Source organism: Kwoniella europaea, chromosome 1 (genome assembly GCF_036810445.1).
Source record: "Kwoniella europaea PYCC6329 chromosome 1, complete sequence".
Classification (NCBI taxonomy): domain Eukaryota; kingdom Fungi; phylum Basidiomycota; class Tremellomycetes; order Tremellales; family Cryptococcaceae; genus Kwoniella; species Kwoniella europaea.
Window position 1 is genome coordinate 16,305,647 of NC_089487.1, and position 16,833 is coordinate 16,322,479.

General features: G+C 43.2%; 6 protein-coding genes across 6 annotated transcripts; 3 read left to right on the forward strand and 3 right to left on the reverse strand.

The window, feature by feature from the left end:
- Window positions 1–405: 405 nt before the first annotated feature.
- V865_006208 (uncharacterized protein) lies at window positions 406–1,301 on the forward strand (the record flags this gene model as incomplete). Its single annotated transcript, XM_066229967.1, has 2 exons — window positions 406–1,029; window positions 1,197–1,301. The coding sequence occupies 2 exons, from the start codon at window positions 406–408 to the stop codon at window positions 1,299–1,301; spliced, it is 729 nt and encodes a 242-aa protein (XP_066086064.1).
- Window positions 1,302–1,710: 409 nt separating this feature from the next.
- V865_006209 (uncharacterized protein) lies at window positions 1,711–3,292 on the reverse strand (the record flags this gene model as incomplete). Its single annotated transcript, XM_066229968.1, has 5 exons — window positions 1,711–1,947; window positions 2,043–2,316; window positions 2,385–2,899; window positions 2,978–3,067; window positions 3,140–3,292. 5 exons carry the CDS (start codon window positions 3,290–3,292, stop codon window positions 1,711–1,713), a joined length of 1,269 nt encoding a protein of 422 aa, XP_066086065.1.
- A 584-nt stretch (window positions 3,293–3,876) lies between these two features.
- Window positions 3,877–4,937, forward strand: V865_006210 (uncharacterized protein; the record flags this gene model as incomplete). The annotated part of the gene is made up of 6 exons (XM_066229969.1): window positions 3,877–3,882; window positions 3,950–4,065; window positions 4,138–4,291; window positions 4,358–4,408; window positions 4,670–4,801; window positions 4,884–4,937. The coding sequence occupies 6 exons, from the start codon at window positions 3,877–3,879 to the stop codon at window positions 4,935–4,937; spliced, it is 513 nt and encodes a 170-aa protein (XP_066086066.1).
- A 287-nt stretch (window positions 4,938–5,224) lies between these two features.
- V865_006211 (uncharacterized protein) lies at window positions 5,225–10,168 on the reverse strand (the record flags this gene model as incomplete). The annotated part of the gene is made up of 4 exons (XM_066229970.1): window positions 5,225–6,995; window positions 7,055–8,049; window positions 8,116–9,164; window positions 9,247–10,168. 4 exons carry the CDS (start codon window positions 10,166–10,168, stop codon window positions 5,225–5,227), a joined length of 4,737 nt encoding a protein of 1,578 aa, XP_066086067.1.
- Window positions 10,169–10,830: 662 nt separating this feature from the next.
- On the reverse strand, window positions 10,831–13,164 carry V865_006212 (uncharacterized protein; the record flags this gene model as incomplete). Its single annotated transcript, XM_066229971.1, has 3 exons — window positions 10,831–11,122; window positions 11,198–11,359; window positions 11,444–13,164. The coding sequence occupies 3 exons, from the start codon at window positions 13,162–13,164 to the stop codon at window positions 10,831–10,833; spliced, it is 2,175 nt and encodes a 724-aa protein (XP_066086068.1).
- A 2,079-nt stretch (window positions 13,165–15,243) lies between these two features.
- V865_006213 (uncharacterized protein) lies at window positions 15,244–16,752 on the forward strand (the record flags this gene model as incomplete). Its single annotated transcript, XM_066229972.1, has 7 exons — window positions 15,244–15,287; window positions 15,384–15,651; window positions 15,794–15,936; window positions 16,041–16,169; window positions 16,256–16,314; window positions 16,405–16,547; window positions 16,624–16,752. The coding sequence occupies 7 exons, from the start codon at window positions 15,244–15,246 to the stop codon at window positions 16,750–16,752; spliced, it is 915 nt and encodes a 304-aa protein (XP_066086069.1).
- Between the last annotated feature and the right edge of the window lie 81 nt (window positions 16,753–16,833).

The following is a 16,833-nucleotide window of genomic DNA, read 5'->3' on the forward strand; positions in this document are numbered from 1 at the left end:
TGTGGTCCGTTCCATCACATTGTATATACCACGCATCGATTATTATATCCTATACGTAGTTGTATTTTGTTTACAAGTCACTTGTACACATCTCATTGACGAAATGACTCATTTTTACATGTCTAATCAAGGGAATGTCACGATGTCGAAAACAATGAGCAAAGTGGAGGTCGATCAGTTCGAAGTAACTTGACTTGCTGGCTATCCTCGTACTTACTTCTCTCATTCCGTCTCATAGTACACCGAACAAGGTCAGTCGAGCGATCGATCTGAGGAAGAGATCATTGAAAGCAACGGACTCTTAAGTAATAGCGGCCAGTGCATCTGATCAATCGAAAGATCCATCCTGCCATTTCGAGTACCGGTACCGAACCCCTCCGCAACTCACAGAATTAGATTATCAGTATGATACCAATACGAACATCGCTTCGCCAGCGGTCAAATCAACTTATTACTCAATACAGATCACCATGGCTTCTCGGTCTCGCACCAATCCGGATGAGATCTTTCATTGCTCAATCCAAAAAGTTCTATACCACCTCCCCTCCTCGTCCGGTGTCTTCGAAATCACCTTTGATCCAGCGCTATGCTCCATCCCTCCACAACCTCTCCGTAAAGACTGGTGTACCACTACCGTCAATGATACTCTCTTTTATGATGTTACATGAGATAACAGCGATATTACCTATTTTCCTGATCTACTGGATATTCTCAACTCTGGGAGTGGGACTGGGTATGGTCGGGTGGATCATGGATGTGGGACATCAGGAAGGCTCTACTCAAGCACAAATACAAAAAGGGGAAGAAGGGGAGGACAAGTCGGTGGTGAGAAGGTGGATAAGAGATTGGTACGTTGAAGGTGAAAATAGGATTGGAAAGATTGGAAAGAGATATGGGATATTTGGGTATGAGAAAGGACAGAAGGATAAAGATCAAGATGGAATCACAAAAGAAATAAAAGTGATGGATGATACCTCTGGTGCAGCTTCGAAGCTGGCCGACGCTATCGCTGCATATGTAGTAGTCAAGGTGAGTCGAGTCCCCGAGTCCTCTATTGCGACCTGCAACGATAAAGCGTAGGTGATGGGTTAGTGTCAGTCGGATCGGATCGGATCAAATCAAATCAAAGGACGTAACTTGCTAGATCATCAGATCATCGAAGCTGGAGCTGACTTTTATATTAATTGACCGTCTAGGCACTCTTGCCACTTCGAATAGCAGCTTCTTTAGGTCTTTCACCCACGTTCGCTAGATATACTTTAGTCCCTTTACAGAATATCTTTAAGAGATTTAGACGGTAGATTATACTCCCTTGTATAAAACCTGTCATTCGAGAGTCGAGAGTCATGAAGTACAGATTGTCATCATCGATGATCAGGATCAGGATCAGGATCAGGATCACAGATGATTTGGTACAATTCTAGATAGATAGACAGATCCACCGTTCGAACAATCGCTGTTTAGGCATAAGATAGATCGTTAATTTGCATTAATGTATAAGATAAATACCAAAATCGATTAGATAACGAGAATATGAACACAGCTGATTATACAATGGGTATATATGAAGTCACTGATATAAGCACAAACAAGAATTGGAAAATGGAAAAATCGAATTTAATGAGGAAAGACTGTATTCTTAAAGGTGGTAAAAAAAGGTAAAGGTGGATGTACATCGAAAAAAATCACGCTCTCATTTCTTTCTTCGATCTATAACCTATGTCCTGGAACTACCGTAAAGATCACCACCAAAATAGCAGTAATCAAAATACAGACCAGCTCAATCCATAACGCTCTGATCGTCAACAATTTCCTCACATACGGTTCTTTAACTTTGATATGTCTGAAGGGGGTGGTTTCGGATCGGTTGAACAGGGCAAGTAAGGGTGAGAGGGAGTAGTACGAGGAGAGAAGGAGGTTGAGGGCGACTATGAATGGGAGGATTGTCTATATTAAGGCAGAGTATGTTAATTAGCTGAACCAGCAATTGAAAGTATGACTGTGAACAACAGAGTAGCTAAAGCGGAGGAATATGAACTCACCCATAACCTTGTCAATCTAGGTTTCCAATCCAAGAAGATCAACGAGAAAGCCAGTACGAATCCACCCCATAAACAGACTAGTCCAACGATCAACCTCACGAACGACCCTAGCGGAGTCAAATTACCGAATGCCTTCGCTCTGAGGAATCGGGGGAAAGCATCTTGTTCTAAAGCTTTGAAGATGTATACTTTCTGTGCGTGGAATAAGTCAGGTATCATTGGAGAGGCTGAGTCGGGGGTGGAGATCGGGAAATCATGAATGCGAAGTGATGGGCTGTATTAATATACAAAAACGATCAGTCAAAATCGTACTTCACACGTTCTTGCTTAAGGGTTACTCACGGTAAATAAATTTCCCTCTCTGCACCAGGTAAGAGATACCTCAGATAGATCCTTTCCGCTCCATCTATCAACGCACTCTTCTCAATCGCTCTATCTCTAGCGATAACCGTCGGAGCCTTGGTCTTGGGAACTTGTCCTCCTCCGAATTTACCTCTCAATGACATTTTCCCACTTGGAGTCATCGATGGTCTATCCCTATTCTGAGGTCTACCCATACCCAATTCATTCATCGTAGATGATGGTGCAGGCGATAACATACTTGATCTAGGAGCATTACCGTGCGATTCTGTATCTCTCCTTTCTCTCGTTGTACCTCCCAATGTGGGTGAATCGAATTCCCCTTGGTTCGATCGAGGTGAGAAATCCCCTTGAGCAGGATTAGGCGAATTGGGTTGACGAGGAGTGGCAGAGGTAGAGAGGGAAAGTAAAGGTGAGAAGTGAGATCCGTTGGTTCTTGCGTAGTTGGCGAATTCAGGCCATTCTTCATCAATTGTTCTACCTGATCGTTTTATATCCTATATACAGCACGGCAATCAACGTCAGCTCGGACCCGACTACAATGCTTGATCCTTCAGCTGAGCAGTGACACTCACCTTGAAATACGCTTTACACATATTTTCATGCTGTTGAACATCCAGCCAGAAGTCCAAAGCATCTTCCGCAGATTCACGTTGAAGGAATATCTATAAGAACGCACAGACCCATCCGTCCATCAGCTATGACCGTTCATTGTTAGAATCATTGAGCTGACTCACGTAGAAGCAGAAAAGATCGAGGGGTGGTTTCGTACGTCTATCTAGCACTTCCTGCAAAGTGGGTAATCTGTTCAACTTGAGATACCTCGTTGTGGATGTTCGGCGTTGTTCTTTTGTTGTTGGGATGGCATTAGGGTCTGACTTCTCGTTCATCTTGGTGGATTGATCTTTAGTGGATGGGTGAGGGAGTTGACACTGTTGAAATCAGCTTTCGAATATCTTCTTGAGGGTCTTGAACGCTATCTGATTGTCGGTGGCGAAGGTGAAAGAGAGAATAGTCAAGTTGGTATTGAAGGAATGTATATGGATGTATGAGAGTAGATGTTGAAGAGGACTGGATGTTTTTACTTTGTTTCAGTGTAAACACTCACTCTCGGATGTCGATTGAAACGGCCAAGTTGACTGAAGGATACCACGTGGCAAAAATCATGACGTGTTAATATCACCACCTGCTTGCCCTTATCACTTCTCGCTTCTCATGCACCAAACTCGTCAAACATCTTTCTTTACTTCTCAAACATTCCATCTTTTCACTCATCCATCCACATCCACAAAGCTCATCGCACCCCCACCAGCACAATATCAATGCGATAACCTCACCACATTCTTTTACTCCTCTTCACCAATCGTTCCTTCTCCTTGCAGCGTAGCGCGTAGCTAAAGAAGAACAAAGGTTGAAGAGGGTAATTCCCCAGTGGACAGGATGTTCTTCCTGGTTGGTATCATCCTTGCGGATCATGCGTGTAACTCATCATAGTCACACGCTGACACCTTTGTGTTGTATTCTGTTCGACGATGCGATGACAACAGAGAGAACTCACCCATACCATCCTCTTACATCCCTCATACTTCGGTGCTCAATTGGAAGATTACCTCCGACAGAAATTGTACGAGGATGTTGAAGGGACATGTAGTGGTAAACATGGGTTAGTTGGCTCATTCTCCTTATTTCTGGGAATCATCTAGCTGACTGGTAATATTCTGTCTCTGGTGAATAGGTATATAATATCTGTCATTACTATATCAGATATAGGTGAAGGTAAAATTATGCCTTCTACAGGACAAGCGAAATTCAAGACCACCTATACGGCGATTGTCATGAAACCTTTCAAAGGTGAAGTGGTAGATGGGAAAGTCATTAACGTGAATAAGGTGGGTATTCGTCATCCCTTCTAGAGTACCAAGTAGCTGATTATCTGGTGTGTGATTTGTTTGCAGATGGGTTTCTTAGCTATGGTCGGTCCATTACAGGTATTCGTCTCATCTCACGTAAGTATCCTTTTCAACCCGTACAGAAACCAAAAGCACAATTTGTCACTATCCCCTCACCCACCCACCCACCCACCCATTTATGATGAACACATATGCATAGGGACAGCAGACACCTTATAAAAAGGGAATGTTGATTATGCCGGGATGATCTTGTAGTAATTGATCGATTATCTCTGACTCGCCACGCTTCTTTTCCTTTAACCCCACATATCAATCTTCATGTGGAGTTGTGCTAATGGACAAATGGGAATACAATAGCTCACACACGGTGATATGAAATACGATCCCAACGCTTCACCACCATGTTATCGATCCAACGATGAGATAATTCAGAAAGATACAAAAGTTAGAATGCAAATTGTAGGTTGTAGAGTCGAAGCTAATGATATTGTAAGTACACATTCTATCTACTGTTTCAGCTACACTCTCCTCGGCGAGGTACGTTAGCTGATGATCATCAACTTTGTTGCAGTTCGCCATTGGAACTATCAAGAAAGATTTCCTGGGTCAGATAAGAGAGGATTAGATTAATATGAATCAATAAATATCTTGTATGGAAAAATATCGTCAACTAAATGTGGCTTGTCGGAATTATATATACAAACAAATGCACAATAGAATAAACAACAAACGAAAAATCAATAATGCATCTTATGAAAATGATAGAATGATATACATTTGCATAAGAAGCATAGCATAGTGTATCATGAATATGGTATCAAGACTTCTATACTAACACTAACATACAGAATAGGAAATTGTTTATCGAGCATCAAGCACCAAGCATCCCAAAATTGATGTTCTTCGAATCCACTAAGCTCTCAATCCTCTTACTCCTGATCCTCCTCCTACGCCTACTCCAGACCCAGTCGATACTTTACTCCCATTCCTCACATTTTCTTTCCCACTACCCATCGACATCTTCCCTCCTCCTTCCATACTACTTTTCGATCTTGTGACAATATCATTATCATCAGATAAGATTGACAACTTCTTCAATCCATTTCCTTCAACTTGTCCAGCACTCTTAAGCGAAGGCAACACCACACTCGATCTCTTATTCGCGTTAGATGAGTTATCAGCAAGTAAAGTCAAAGGTCTCAAACCTCTTTTCTCCACTACACTCCTCTTGGGTTCCTTGGAATCATTAAATCCTAAAGAAGTTTGTGATCTAGGTTGATTATTCCTTTCTTCCAATGCTTTGACTATTCTTAACTCCCTTTTACTTGGTTGATGTAAAACTCGATGTTCATTATCAGTCCTATCATTAATTGGAGTTTGCATTACCGACGAGCTGAAAGAAGTAGAGTTGGTCGAATGGAGTGTCTCAGTCGATTTTCTAGCCTTCGGTAAGAGCGATTGAACAGGTGGATGAGTCCCTATATTAGGCATCGAAATCTGTCTGGCCAATATCGAGCTTGAACCTTGCACGTTCAAAGTATTCGAGGGAGGTGGGTGGGGATGGGAATACACGGGATATGCAGGTTGTCTATATTCCAAAGGTAAGGACGGAACAGGTGGTAACGGACTATCATTCGTGGTAGTTGTAGTGGTGGTGGTAGTATATGCACTAGTAAAAGTAGATACAGATCTATCACTAGCTCTTGAATCTCTTCCTGAACCAGAACCAGAAGTTGATCCAGGAGGAGGCGAAATGACAAATTCGGTTCGAGTAGGTGTATCCATAGCCATCATCCTTTCCATCTCTTCTAGATTTTCATCATTCGTTGAAATACTGTTGACTATTGATAAATCACCGGTATGGGTCGAATCATCCGACATCTTCGGTTTAAGATTACTACTACTACCTTGTCCACGAGGAGAAGGCATGGATGTTCCCAAAGCTAATGCTAGGTGCATATCTTCTATAGCAGATTGAGAGAAGATCACAGAACTGTCATTTCCATTCTCTTGTTGATGATCACTGTCATTTGACAGAGCCAAGGTGGGTTCTTCAGTAAGTTCTGAAACTCTAGATAGAGAGGGCCTATGATTTAATGTCAATGTCATCGTAGTCGGGATCGGAGGCAAGTCAATTCCATTCGATGACACTTGATGTTCTTGATAGTCTTGTTCGTCGAAGTTAGGTCGTTGAGATAAATCATCGATTGATTTCCTAATTTCACCTTCGAAATCATCTTTAGCCAATTTCGGTAATCCGAAAGAAGGTTTATGAGTGATCGTTCGTCTGCTTTCGACAGTATCTGACCTCCCCAATCCCAAATTGGAAATGGCATTTCGTTGACGAAGCTCGCGAGAGGCGGAAGTAGCAGTCTCAGCAGTGAAGTATTCGGAAGGTAATGTGAAGTCGACAGATGACGAGTACGATCTGGTATGGGTATGTTTTCTACCGTGAGGTGTGGATTGTTTGATGGATATGTCTCTGAAAGAAGGCATGGTCACGTAGCTTGAATCGCCCTCTTGGTATGGGGAAATAGGCATATCGGATAAAGGGCGTTGTCTGACTTTAGGTGTATCGTGCTGATCATCATGTACATGGTCATGTTCGGTTTGACCAGGTGGGGCAGAATGAGGAGCAGGTTCGATTCGTACATCATTTCCAATCTTGATAGACGGTACAAGTCTAATCATTTTATCATCAGCTGACATTCCCCTTGGAGGATTATAAAGCTGACCACCCACCCAGGTAATACCCCAGCAGTTAACCAATCTAACTCATACCCATTCTCAATTCTCTTCTCCTTATCTATCCCAAAGATGAACATCGGTCCATTTGACATTCTTCCTCTTTTCGCCATTCCAATCTCAGCAGTTCCATAACTGGCATCTATTTCCGGTTCGTTCTCCCCTTCACCGGTAGAGTATGAACTTCCTGTCCTTGTCACAGCGGTGGCTTTGGACAACCTCTTTTCGGGTGAAGGAGCAATGATCGAGATCGCTATACCGGATCTGGCAGGTGAAGCGGGAGTCATGCCCTTGTCGAAGGACAGTTCACCATCGGCATCTTCAAATTGACCCAATTCGATATCTTCGCGAGTCTGAGAATGGAACAAACTACTAGCTCGTTTAGCCAACATCGACACTACCCCTCCTCTCATCTTCTTCATCGTACCATCATCGTCCCTTCTTCTCGTATCTTCCAATACCCTCATAGCGGGTACAGGTTTGAGCATCTCTGTAGCCCTTGAGATGAATCCACCACCTTCGATAGCATGTCCGTTAGATATCCATACATCGCCACTACGTCTTGCTAGGGTTTTTCGCATATCTTCATCCGCTTGCATTTCTGCCAATGTCAGTCCTCCATACACGGTATGTCGTCGACCTGATCCGATGAAAGTGGTAAGCGACGGTTTCGGCTCGATCATCTTTGAGAGTGTTGGCGAAGCGAGACTCATCGTCGAAGCTCTTTTGGGAGCTGGAGGTGTCAATTTGGGTGAGATGGAAAGGGGCAAAGATAATTGAGATTCGGATAGTAAAGCCAGAGATCGATGGGCGGTCGATGTAGTCTTCGTTGAGCTTTTCTTAGACCGGACACCTGACGAAACAGGCATGGGTCGGTATCGCAAGAGATAGGAAGTAAGCGCCAAGATGGGTGATGGTAAGAGAACCGATATGAGATACAGGGTGATTGCCATATCCTTTGGTCCATTCAAGAGAAGCGGTAAGGATAGCCCCTGCAATTGGTGGAATACGATATGTCAGCTTCGTCAGACTACGGTATTACTTACTCAATGACTTACATAGCAAAGTACTATACCAGCCACAGCCACCAACCCCACACCTCTCCCACCACTGCCCCAATCTTCCAATGCCTCTTCCTCACGTTCCACTTCCACCCAATCACTATTTCCCAAAAGCATCTCCATACTATCTTTCCCTTGCACCTCAAACAAGGTCGAGCTTCTTGCGAGAGTCGGCGTGGGCGGTAAAGGCATATCAACAGGCATGGGTGGAGGGGGCGGCGCTCGTCTTTCAGCAGTCGATAATACTTTCCTGGCTCTGGAGATTTTATGATCGGGTGTTTTGTACGCATCCGCTCCAGCAGATTGTAAAGTCCAAGTTGGCGATCCTTTCTTTACGGGTACAATCCCATTGGCAAGTGAATCACCAGATTGAAGTGCTGCCACTCTGGTAATCAAGCTTGACTGACTTTGAAGTTGGTCCGGAGATACTGGATAACTAGTCAGACTGGCGAATCCTCTAGGTGGTAGAGGATGGAACGGATCAGGTGAATAATCACCTAAGATCGATGCATCGACCAACCTTGAACTAGGTGAGGTAGAGCTTGATCCAATAGTGTGCGTGTAAGTGGTACTATCGCTTGCTTTTACAGGTAATCTTCTCTCGCCAGGTCTGGGTAAGTTTGGATCTCTCCCTTCCTCATCTGGAGAAAGGGGCACAGTTGATGGTGAAGGCGATCGATTCCTTGTCATGGCAGGCTGAGGCGAAGCTGGAGAAGGAGGGAACGACCAAGCTGATATAGAAGATGGAGTGTTGGTAGGTTCGCTCAACCATGATTGATCGTTGATAACTCCCTCAGCGGCTGATCCCGATATATCGTTATGGGATCTCGACTGGTGTTCAGGAGTTACCAATGTAGTGGTAGAAGTGAATACTGAGACCGAAGTAGAACCTCCAGTCTGAGGAACAGCAAACGAGGCTGAGGCTGGAAAGCTCGAATTGGCTGGTTTGGATTTAGGTGTTATGAACGTATCTTTCGTGGTGGTCGTAGATACAGTCCCATGCGGCGAAGAGTAATCATACGATGATACAGGTGTAGGTGGTCTTGCTACGATACAACACCAAATCAGTGGATCAATTTTCATTCTTCACTGTTACTGATGATATAGACTATCCGTTTAATGACTCACAAGGTGAACTCAACCAACTACTCGTATCCCTAACTCTCTCCATTCCCTCTTCTTGAGTCATACCCATCAACTCATTACTGATTCTATACGTGGAATCAGTCATCGAGACTGGCGAACAAGAACGAGATCTCAATCTATCTTTCTCATACAATGACATTCTAGATTCACCCCTCAGTCTAATCAGACCTTCTCGGGGTTTTGTAATCATTCTCCACATCCCTATCATCCCGCTTCCCAATACTATCATCAAACACAATGATGTATATCCAAGTATCACGTATCCGCCACAGGATGGTAAGACTGACGATATGATTATAGTGATGGTCGAGGAGAGAATTGAAAAAGGTAAAATACGAGGTAACAATGTTGAATGAGTTATACCTCCATTCCTGAAAATCACCTTTCTGATTCTCGAGGTTGATGTTGCAGGGGTATGTCGGTGGTATAAAGTAGGTTTGGAAAGGATGGAGAATAAACTGAGAAAAGCTAAAGTGGAAGGTAACAATACCAAACTAGTAGCTACCAGTCCGCAATTTCCGATTGGTACGCCTCCTTCGGGGGCATTGGTGGTCGCAACGTTGGTGGTTGAAAGATAGTACCAACCAGTAGCCAGAGAAAGCAAAGCTTCTACCAACAAGATAATCATCAGACTTCCTCTTACACCCAAACGTCCCCTGATGGAAGTATTTTCATCGTTGGTCTTGTGGGAAGAAGGTGATCCAGGTCGAGGAGGTAAGTTGAAGAATTCCCTAGGTAGATTTCTCGATTTCTTAGGATGAGGGATTATACTTGATAATTTCTGTAAAGACGGTGTGAGGTTTGGTAACATGTTGAGTAAAGGGGTGAGGTGGTATAGTGTGATGAGGAGTAAGAGGATAAAAGAGGGTATAGGGAGTGTCGAGAGGAGGATTGAGGGTATCATTTTGGGTTGAGTTGGTGATGAGCGTAGGTGAAAGAACGTTGGATAGTTGGTAAGAAGAATACTGGGATGAAATAGGGTGGTTTTTAGTATATGTCGGAATCGTAGAAAGTGACAAGGTGCGGTTACAGGCGTGAATGATTTCTCTTGATCTTTCGTTATGTCGTATAATGTACGTGGTATGTCTGTATGTCGTACTGTGTTCGTGTTGGTCAGTTCGTACTAGGTCGTCAGATCGTCAAGAATGTTTAGCTCAACTATCGATGTCAGTAGATGCAAACAAAGTGAACAGTCAATGGAAACAAACATGTTGTATGCAACGTTGATGACATGGTCAGTACAAGCCGTGTATGTATTGTTTACATTCACCCAACGTAGAACATCATTCAACCCATCAACCAACAACCACACTCACGCTTTGGTCATCATCCAAACACTCGTCCCTGTCATGTCAAGTCAATTCGTCATCATCGTCATATATCGTTAGTAAAAGGATCAGATACCCAGTTCTGCATGGAAGGTGATATAAGAAAATTGATTGATTCGATAAGATACAAGAGAACCAACAAACCAGAGCAAACCAACGAATATCATACAATATATGCTAAAAACAAAACAAAGAAATATCCCAAAATGATTTTGAACCAAGTATCGATCCAATGTCCTTATCTTCTAGATTTCCTCAATAACATCTCTTCATCCAACCTTCTAGCTTCCTCATCAGCCTCCTCGGGACTAACACAACTTTCACCTCCTTCCTCTCCCTCGGAAGGTGTAGAGATAGAAGGCGAAGACGAACCATTCTCACTTTCTTCAAATTCCCTTCTCCTCCTTGCCCATTCGGCCTCGGTCAATTCGGCATCATGGTTAGAAGGGAAAGAGGTATTGAGTTGGGTGGGGTGGGCAGACAAAAGTTGAGTTAAATGTCTTGCGAAATCAACTAATTGGAATACCAATCTATACACAAGCAAATGATCCATCAGTTGATTTCACAACAGGTCGAGGTGGTATCCCGTGAAAATGTCAACTCACGAATGATTAGGTCCTATCCAACTTGATTTACTTTTAACGAAATCATATGCATCCTGCATCGATCTGATCCCACCTAATATATCAGGCATGGCTCCGATAGCCGCTAAAGCCATGGTATAGGCTATAGCCAACGTAGCAGATCTCGATACACCGCATTGACAACTACACATCATCAAAACCCAAATTAGTAAAGCCCAATAAAGGCCAAATGATACATGAACCATTTGTAATCTTGACCAAACTCACTGTATCAAAATTGGTATACCACTTTTCCTACCGCTCTCCATCCACTTTATACTTTCCCAGAATCCCCAGATCCCCTCTTCTCCCGCAGTCGGTAAAACTTCTTCTTCAGGAGGATCGATCAGATGTGACAACTGAGCTGTGGGAGGTATATCGGCCAAACCCAATTCACCATGTGACCATCTAACATGACAATATTCAATTTCTGGTCTTTTACCTGTACTATCACCAGGGTATACGGCAAGTTCCATCTTCTGTTTTCCTTTCCCTTTTGACCAGCCAGGCATGGAAGTCGAGCTTGAATTTGTGGTATCAAAAGGATCATCAATCTCTTGAGCAACGTTGATTATCCTAACTTTTGAACTTGACGCAGCGTACGTATCAAATTGATGTACCGATTCTTCCGCACCTAGGAATATACCCGGAAGAATTTCAATAGGTCCATCTTCATAAGGCTCCATCTGTCTCTTACTGGGATGCTGATAATAGTTATTTAAAGGCATGGAGAATGTAAATGCCGTAGGGAGTGGTGGTGAAGTAGATGGTGTGGACGAAGTTGAAGCGGAGGCATCATCAGATACAGTAGAAGTAGATGTAGTAGGTGATGAACCGCTATAAGACCTAGTTTGATCCTGAGGTGAAGCCGTAGTAGGCAAGGCATATCCCAAAGCACTCAACCCGTTCGAGGGTTGTTCGTCAATAGGGGGGAAAGTGGAATGTCGCTCTGGATGATCGGGTAAACCCAACACGTCAATAGCAGTCTGACTCCTTGCCCTTCCTTTATTCTTCAATCTCATCGTTGCATATGGATGCGGACCTGCGCCGGGGGTGGGTGGAGGTAGATCATCATTACCAGGTGGGTTCGTTATGAGACTTAGAAGGGATGGTCTACGATTGCCGCGGTATGTCGATCGACCAAGTGACATCGCCAGGGCAGGAGTCCTGGGGGGTCCAGGTGTATAGGGTGTACCGAATTTGGAGTCTGATTCGGCTGTGGAGTATGTGGGAGTGGGGCAGACGGTTGATGGGGTACTGCAGTTAGGCGAAGAGTTGGAATTGTAAGCTGTGGTTGATGTTGATCCTAATCCAGGTAATGATAATGATAATTTCTTAGGATTTCGCTTGAGGTGCATCACAGCTGGTAAAGAGGATGATTTGGGTGGTGAAGAAGTCATGTCGTTGATCGAAGATGAAGAGGGGTACGATCGGACAGTTAAACCAGGTTCGAAATCTAATGAAGACGAAGTATCGAGTCTACCTAGTATCGGTCGACTGGTCGTATGTATCGATGAGATTGAAGATGACGAAGAGGAGTATGAGCGAGATGGTGTAGGGGATAGTTTGTGTGGGATGATGACCCCATCTGATTCCATTTCTATATCCATCTTGGTTATGATTGTATTCAAAGGAGCGTTGACACCTTTCTCACGATTTTGCTTATTGATATCCCCTACAGCAGTTCCAGGTTGACCTCCGTTGTTCTTATTCGTGATGTCTAACCGATCACAAATCTTTTTCAATGGCCTTGAAGAGGATGAGAAATTCAGCTGATCTGCAGGGGAAGGAACACCCAGTGGTCGTTTACGGGGCGAGGATGAAAGGAAGATGGGTGATCGAAGTGATAGCTGTGTATGCGTAGGAGAGCGATAACCTAAATGATGTGAAGATGATGATGTCGATGATGAAGAATGAGAGGAAGGAATGGGTGATCTGATGAGAAGCATCGTTAATTGACAGGTGTATGGGAATGAGAAATGAATAAAGTGGTGGTTAATTGAGATTGGGGAAGAAGATCCGATCGGCCAGCGATAAGACAAGTTGAACGATTGATTTGTGGGATGATGGGAATGAGAAAGTATGGTATGAATGATTAATGTAAGACCAGAGTGATCCAAGTGACGTCGTTTGGTTGGAATGGAAATGCGAGTGACAGTTCAGATTGGATTGGATCCGATGAAATGAATTGAGTCGAATGGGATGGGATGGGATGGAATGGTTGATTGTTTGGTATGGTATGGTATCGAGTAAGACAGTCAGATAAAATTGGTAAAATTGTCAGCTATATGATCTACATATATATACCCAAATGAGAAAAGCGATGTTGAGGCGATACAATAGAAGCGGCCGGTCAAGGAGAGAACAGCTTTTGCTACAGCCAAAAGATCAAAGATCAAAGACCGCAGTATAAAAGAGGGAAGAGGAAGAATGAAGATGATCTCATCAAAGATCTATTGTATATATCTCTGAGACAAGCAAGACATTGTTTTGAGGAAAAAACTCCAGAGCGTTCCGATCAAACATGACGATAACGACTATTCTATTGTCTTAGCGACATCGAATCAATCACCTGCACGTCCTAGAGGGGAACTCGGAGGGTAACCTTGTTCATCCCCCCACCTGTTCTATCACCTGAGCGACAGAAAAAAGTGAGAATAAGAAGGGTGGAGCGGTAGTCAGGCTAAAACAGAGGACAATAGAGATCAAGCAGGTATGAAAGGGAGGTTTCGTAAGAAGAGTAGAAAGGAACAGAGTGAACGTAACTAACTCACAGTATCAGTTACGGTCACTGTATCATCCTTTCGTTTCCAAAATATCTCTTATTCTCTTTCAATCTTGCTTTTGAGAACGGCTGTTCATAGATGAAGATACATCATTTGATTTGATTTGGTCTTTGTTTATTGCTGAATATTCGATCTTCTTCGACTTGTTCGATCTGAATTAGGTTGTGTACGAATACTACCGCAATCACAACCACCGCATTGATCTTTATTCACAAACAACAACAATAAAACAGCAAAGTCAGAAATGCGCAATGACCTCGTCGTACCTGTCGAAAAGGTAAAAAGGCGATGTCGGATGTTGGATGTTATAAGCCAAGAATGATATCCCCTTGTTTCCTGACAATGCTATGAGATCGTTTGAGCCACACTGTCTCCTATTGTATATGAAGGAGTATAGTATAGGTAGGGTGAAACTTGACTACGGGTTGTATGATGACTTGAACAAGGTTGCTGCTGAATGTGTATGTTCAGGGTCAAAACAAACAACAACAGGAATAACGCTAGTGCTGGTGCTAGGGCAGTCCCACAGTTCCGCTAACTTCGCGCGCGTAGTGCTGGATGCTGCGAGGTGTATATGAGATTATGTATCGTAAATGCGAGAAGAGAGTCAGTCGAGTCATACAGCAATACATACATCGATATACACATATACGCAGAGGTGATGGTCTAGTGATCTATCTTGGTCACAAAGAAGGAGAAGCATACTCGACAAAGGCTGTGCTACTCTTGTGTAAGAATAGATGAATGATGAAAATCCAGACTTTTGATTTTGATTTTGATCGGATTATAATTATTATAATGTTTTACTCTGATATGTGTTTGACCCTGAGTTTCTCATCTTCCCTACGTAACCTATTACATAATCGGGTGTGGGTATGTAACCATCGACAACAACCTTGCATACCTGAAAGAAGCTAGACCGACTCAATCGACGTATGGAACTCGAATGCAACACTCTTCTATGCAACATGAACCAAAGGTTTAACACATGTCTTGCACAGCACCACAGTACAGACCCCATGAGATGTATATATATACGTACCAGTCATCCTTTCATCCTACCGCTCCCTTCAACATGAACAGTTGAAACGTTAGAAACACCTCGGTCAATCTTTCATATAATAAATACAGATATGAGAAATACACCTCACGCTCATTTCTCTATTCCTAGCAATGTAAACACTGATACATACTGAACATTCATACTGACCCTCAAAATAATCTTCACTGTATCAATGAACAATGCCAGATATAATCGAAGATCCACTTGCACCTAAAAATGGACTGTGAGTCTCTCTTCGACGTTCCAAACATCCCTCACCTTCATGTTCATATCCAATAAAGCTGACAATGCTATTCATTCAATATCACACACCGTATAGAACACTCACACCATTCCATCTCTTCACTCTGCTCATCTCCTCCCTTGCCCTGTTCTTATCTTCCCTCAATCTCCCAGCGCCTTTCCGATCTATCGTCGGAATGTCCAAGAGGGCGTCCCTACTGTTGGTATGTCTGATGATAGGCCATTGGGTGATTACTTCCCAGATGGAAAACTACCACAAGCGAATTGAGAAAGCTCACAGGGAGGAGAAAGGGAGGTATGATCCTTTGGTTAAAGGTAAGATAGATAAGAAGAAGAATGATTGGGTGAGTGCGAGTACTGTACACATTTGATATATACAAACTGTATCTCCGTTAAATCCATAAGTTCTATTCGATCTCTACTCTTATTCCTACTCGTCTTCGGTATCGGAGTCCTGAAATTAATGGGAACTTTGGTCGCAATTAGGAAAATGCCGCTGCTCATCCATCACATTTCTTGACTACAAGAGATGGTAAACCGAGATTATTTCCTTTTCCCTTGGGTCTAGCAGGAGGACAAGATTCGACAAAGAAGACAATGTGGTGGGAAGCAGGTAACTCTGCTCATGTGTAAGTAAACTTTCCTATCACATACTTTCTTACACCCCGAGAACCTAAGGAGAGGCTTTCTTGATCTGTACACTTGCGGAAGTCTTTAACACCTCGATACATAGTGGTCATTATAATCAACGGGAAACCCCCGAAGCGCGAGAACAACTAAGACTCGAAGTGGAAGCTAAGGAAAGTGCAAGACAGAAAAAGGCTAAGAAGGCTATAGAAGCGTATGAGAAGAATAGGAAGAAGTGAGTTTCGAATGTCCGACTCCCCAATATAGCCATCCAATTCAGATCTGTGTGGCTGACTATCCTCATCGTCGTCGGTGGGATAGGTGGCAGAAGAGGTTGACGCATTTGAAAATGATCAGTGCAATAGTAATCATCGGTATATGTGAGTCTAGGCTTGTCTCTTATGGAACTATAGGATAATCTCACTTAACTCAGCTGAAAGCTAATCCGTTGGCGTGTACTCGCACTGTAGTTCAGAGGAAAATAGCTGTCGTCTGTCTAGCAGGGTTGATGTATTACGTGTTTGCAATGGAGATAACCGAGATGTTGAAACCGAAAAGTAAAGAGGTGGATGATGATGATAAACCGGCTAAGAAGAGGAAGAAGATACCTACTGTAAGTGACACGCCATGTTCGAATACAGTATGACTGACTGACTGATATAATGTACTGGATTTACGTACGTTTGTAGACACCGGGCATGGCCATGACATACATATATGAACCTCATGGTCAGAGCGTCAAGGAAGCCGGTGCGATACCTACTAAAGCACCTAGTCATAGACTTATGACCAGTCTGGATAGTAGATATGCTTCGTAGATCTACCGTATAATAATGACACAATGATACTAACATGTTGTTTATTCCGCTCGCCCCTATCTAATGCAATGGAATGAATGA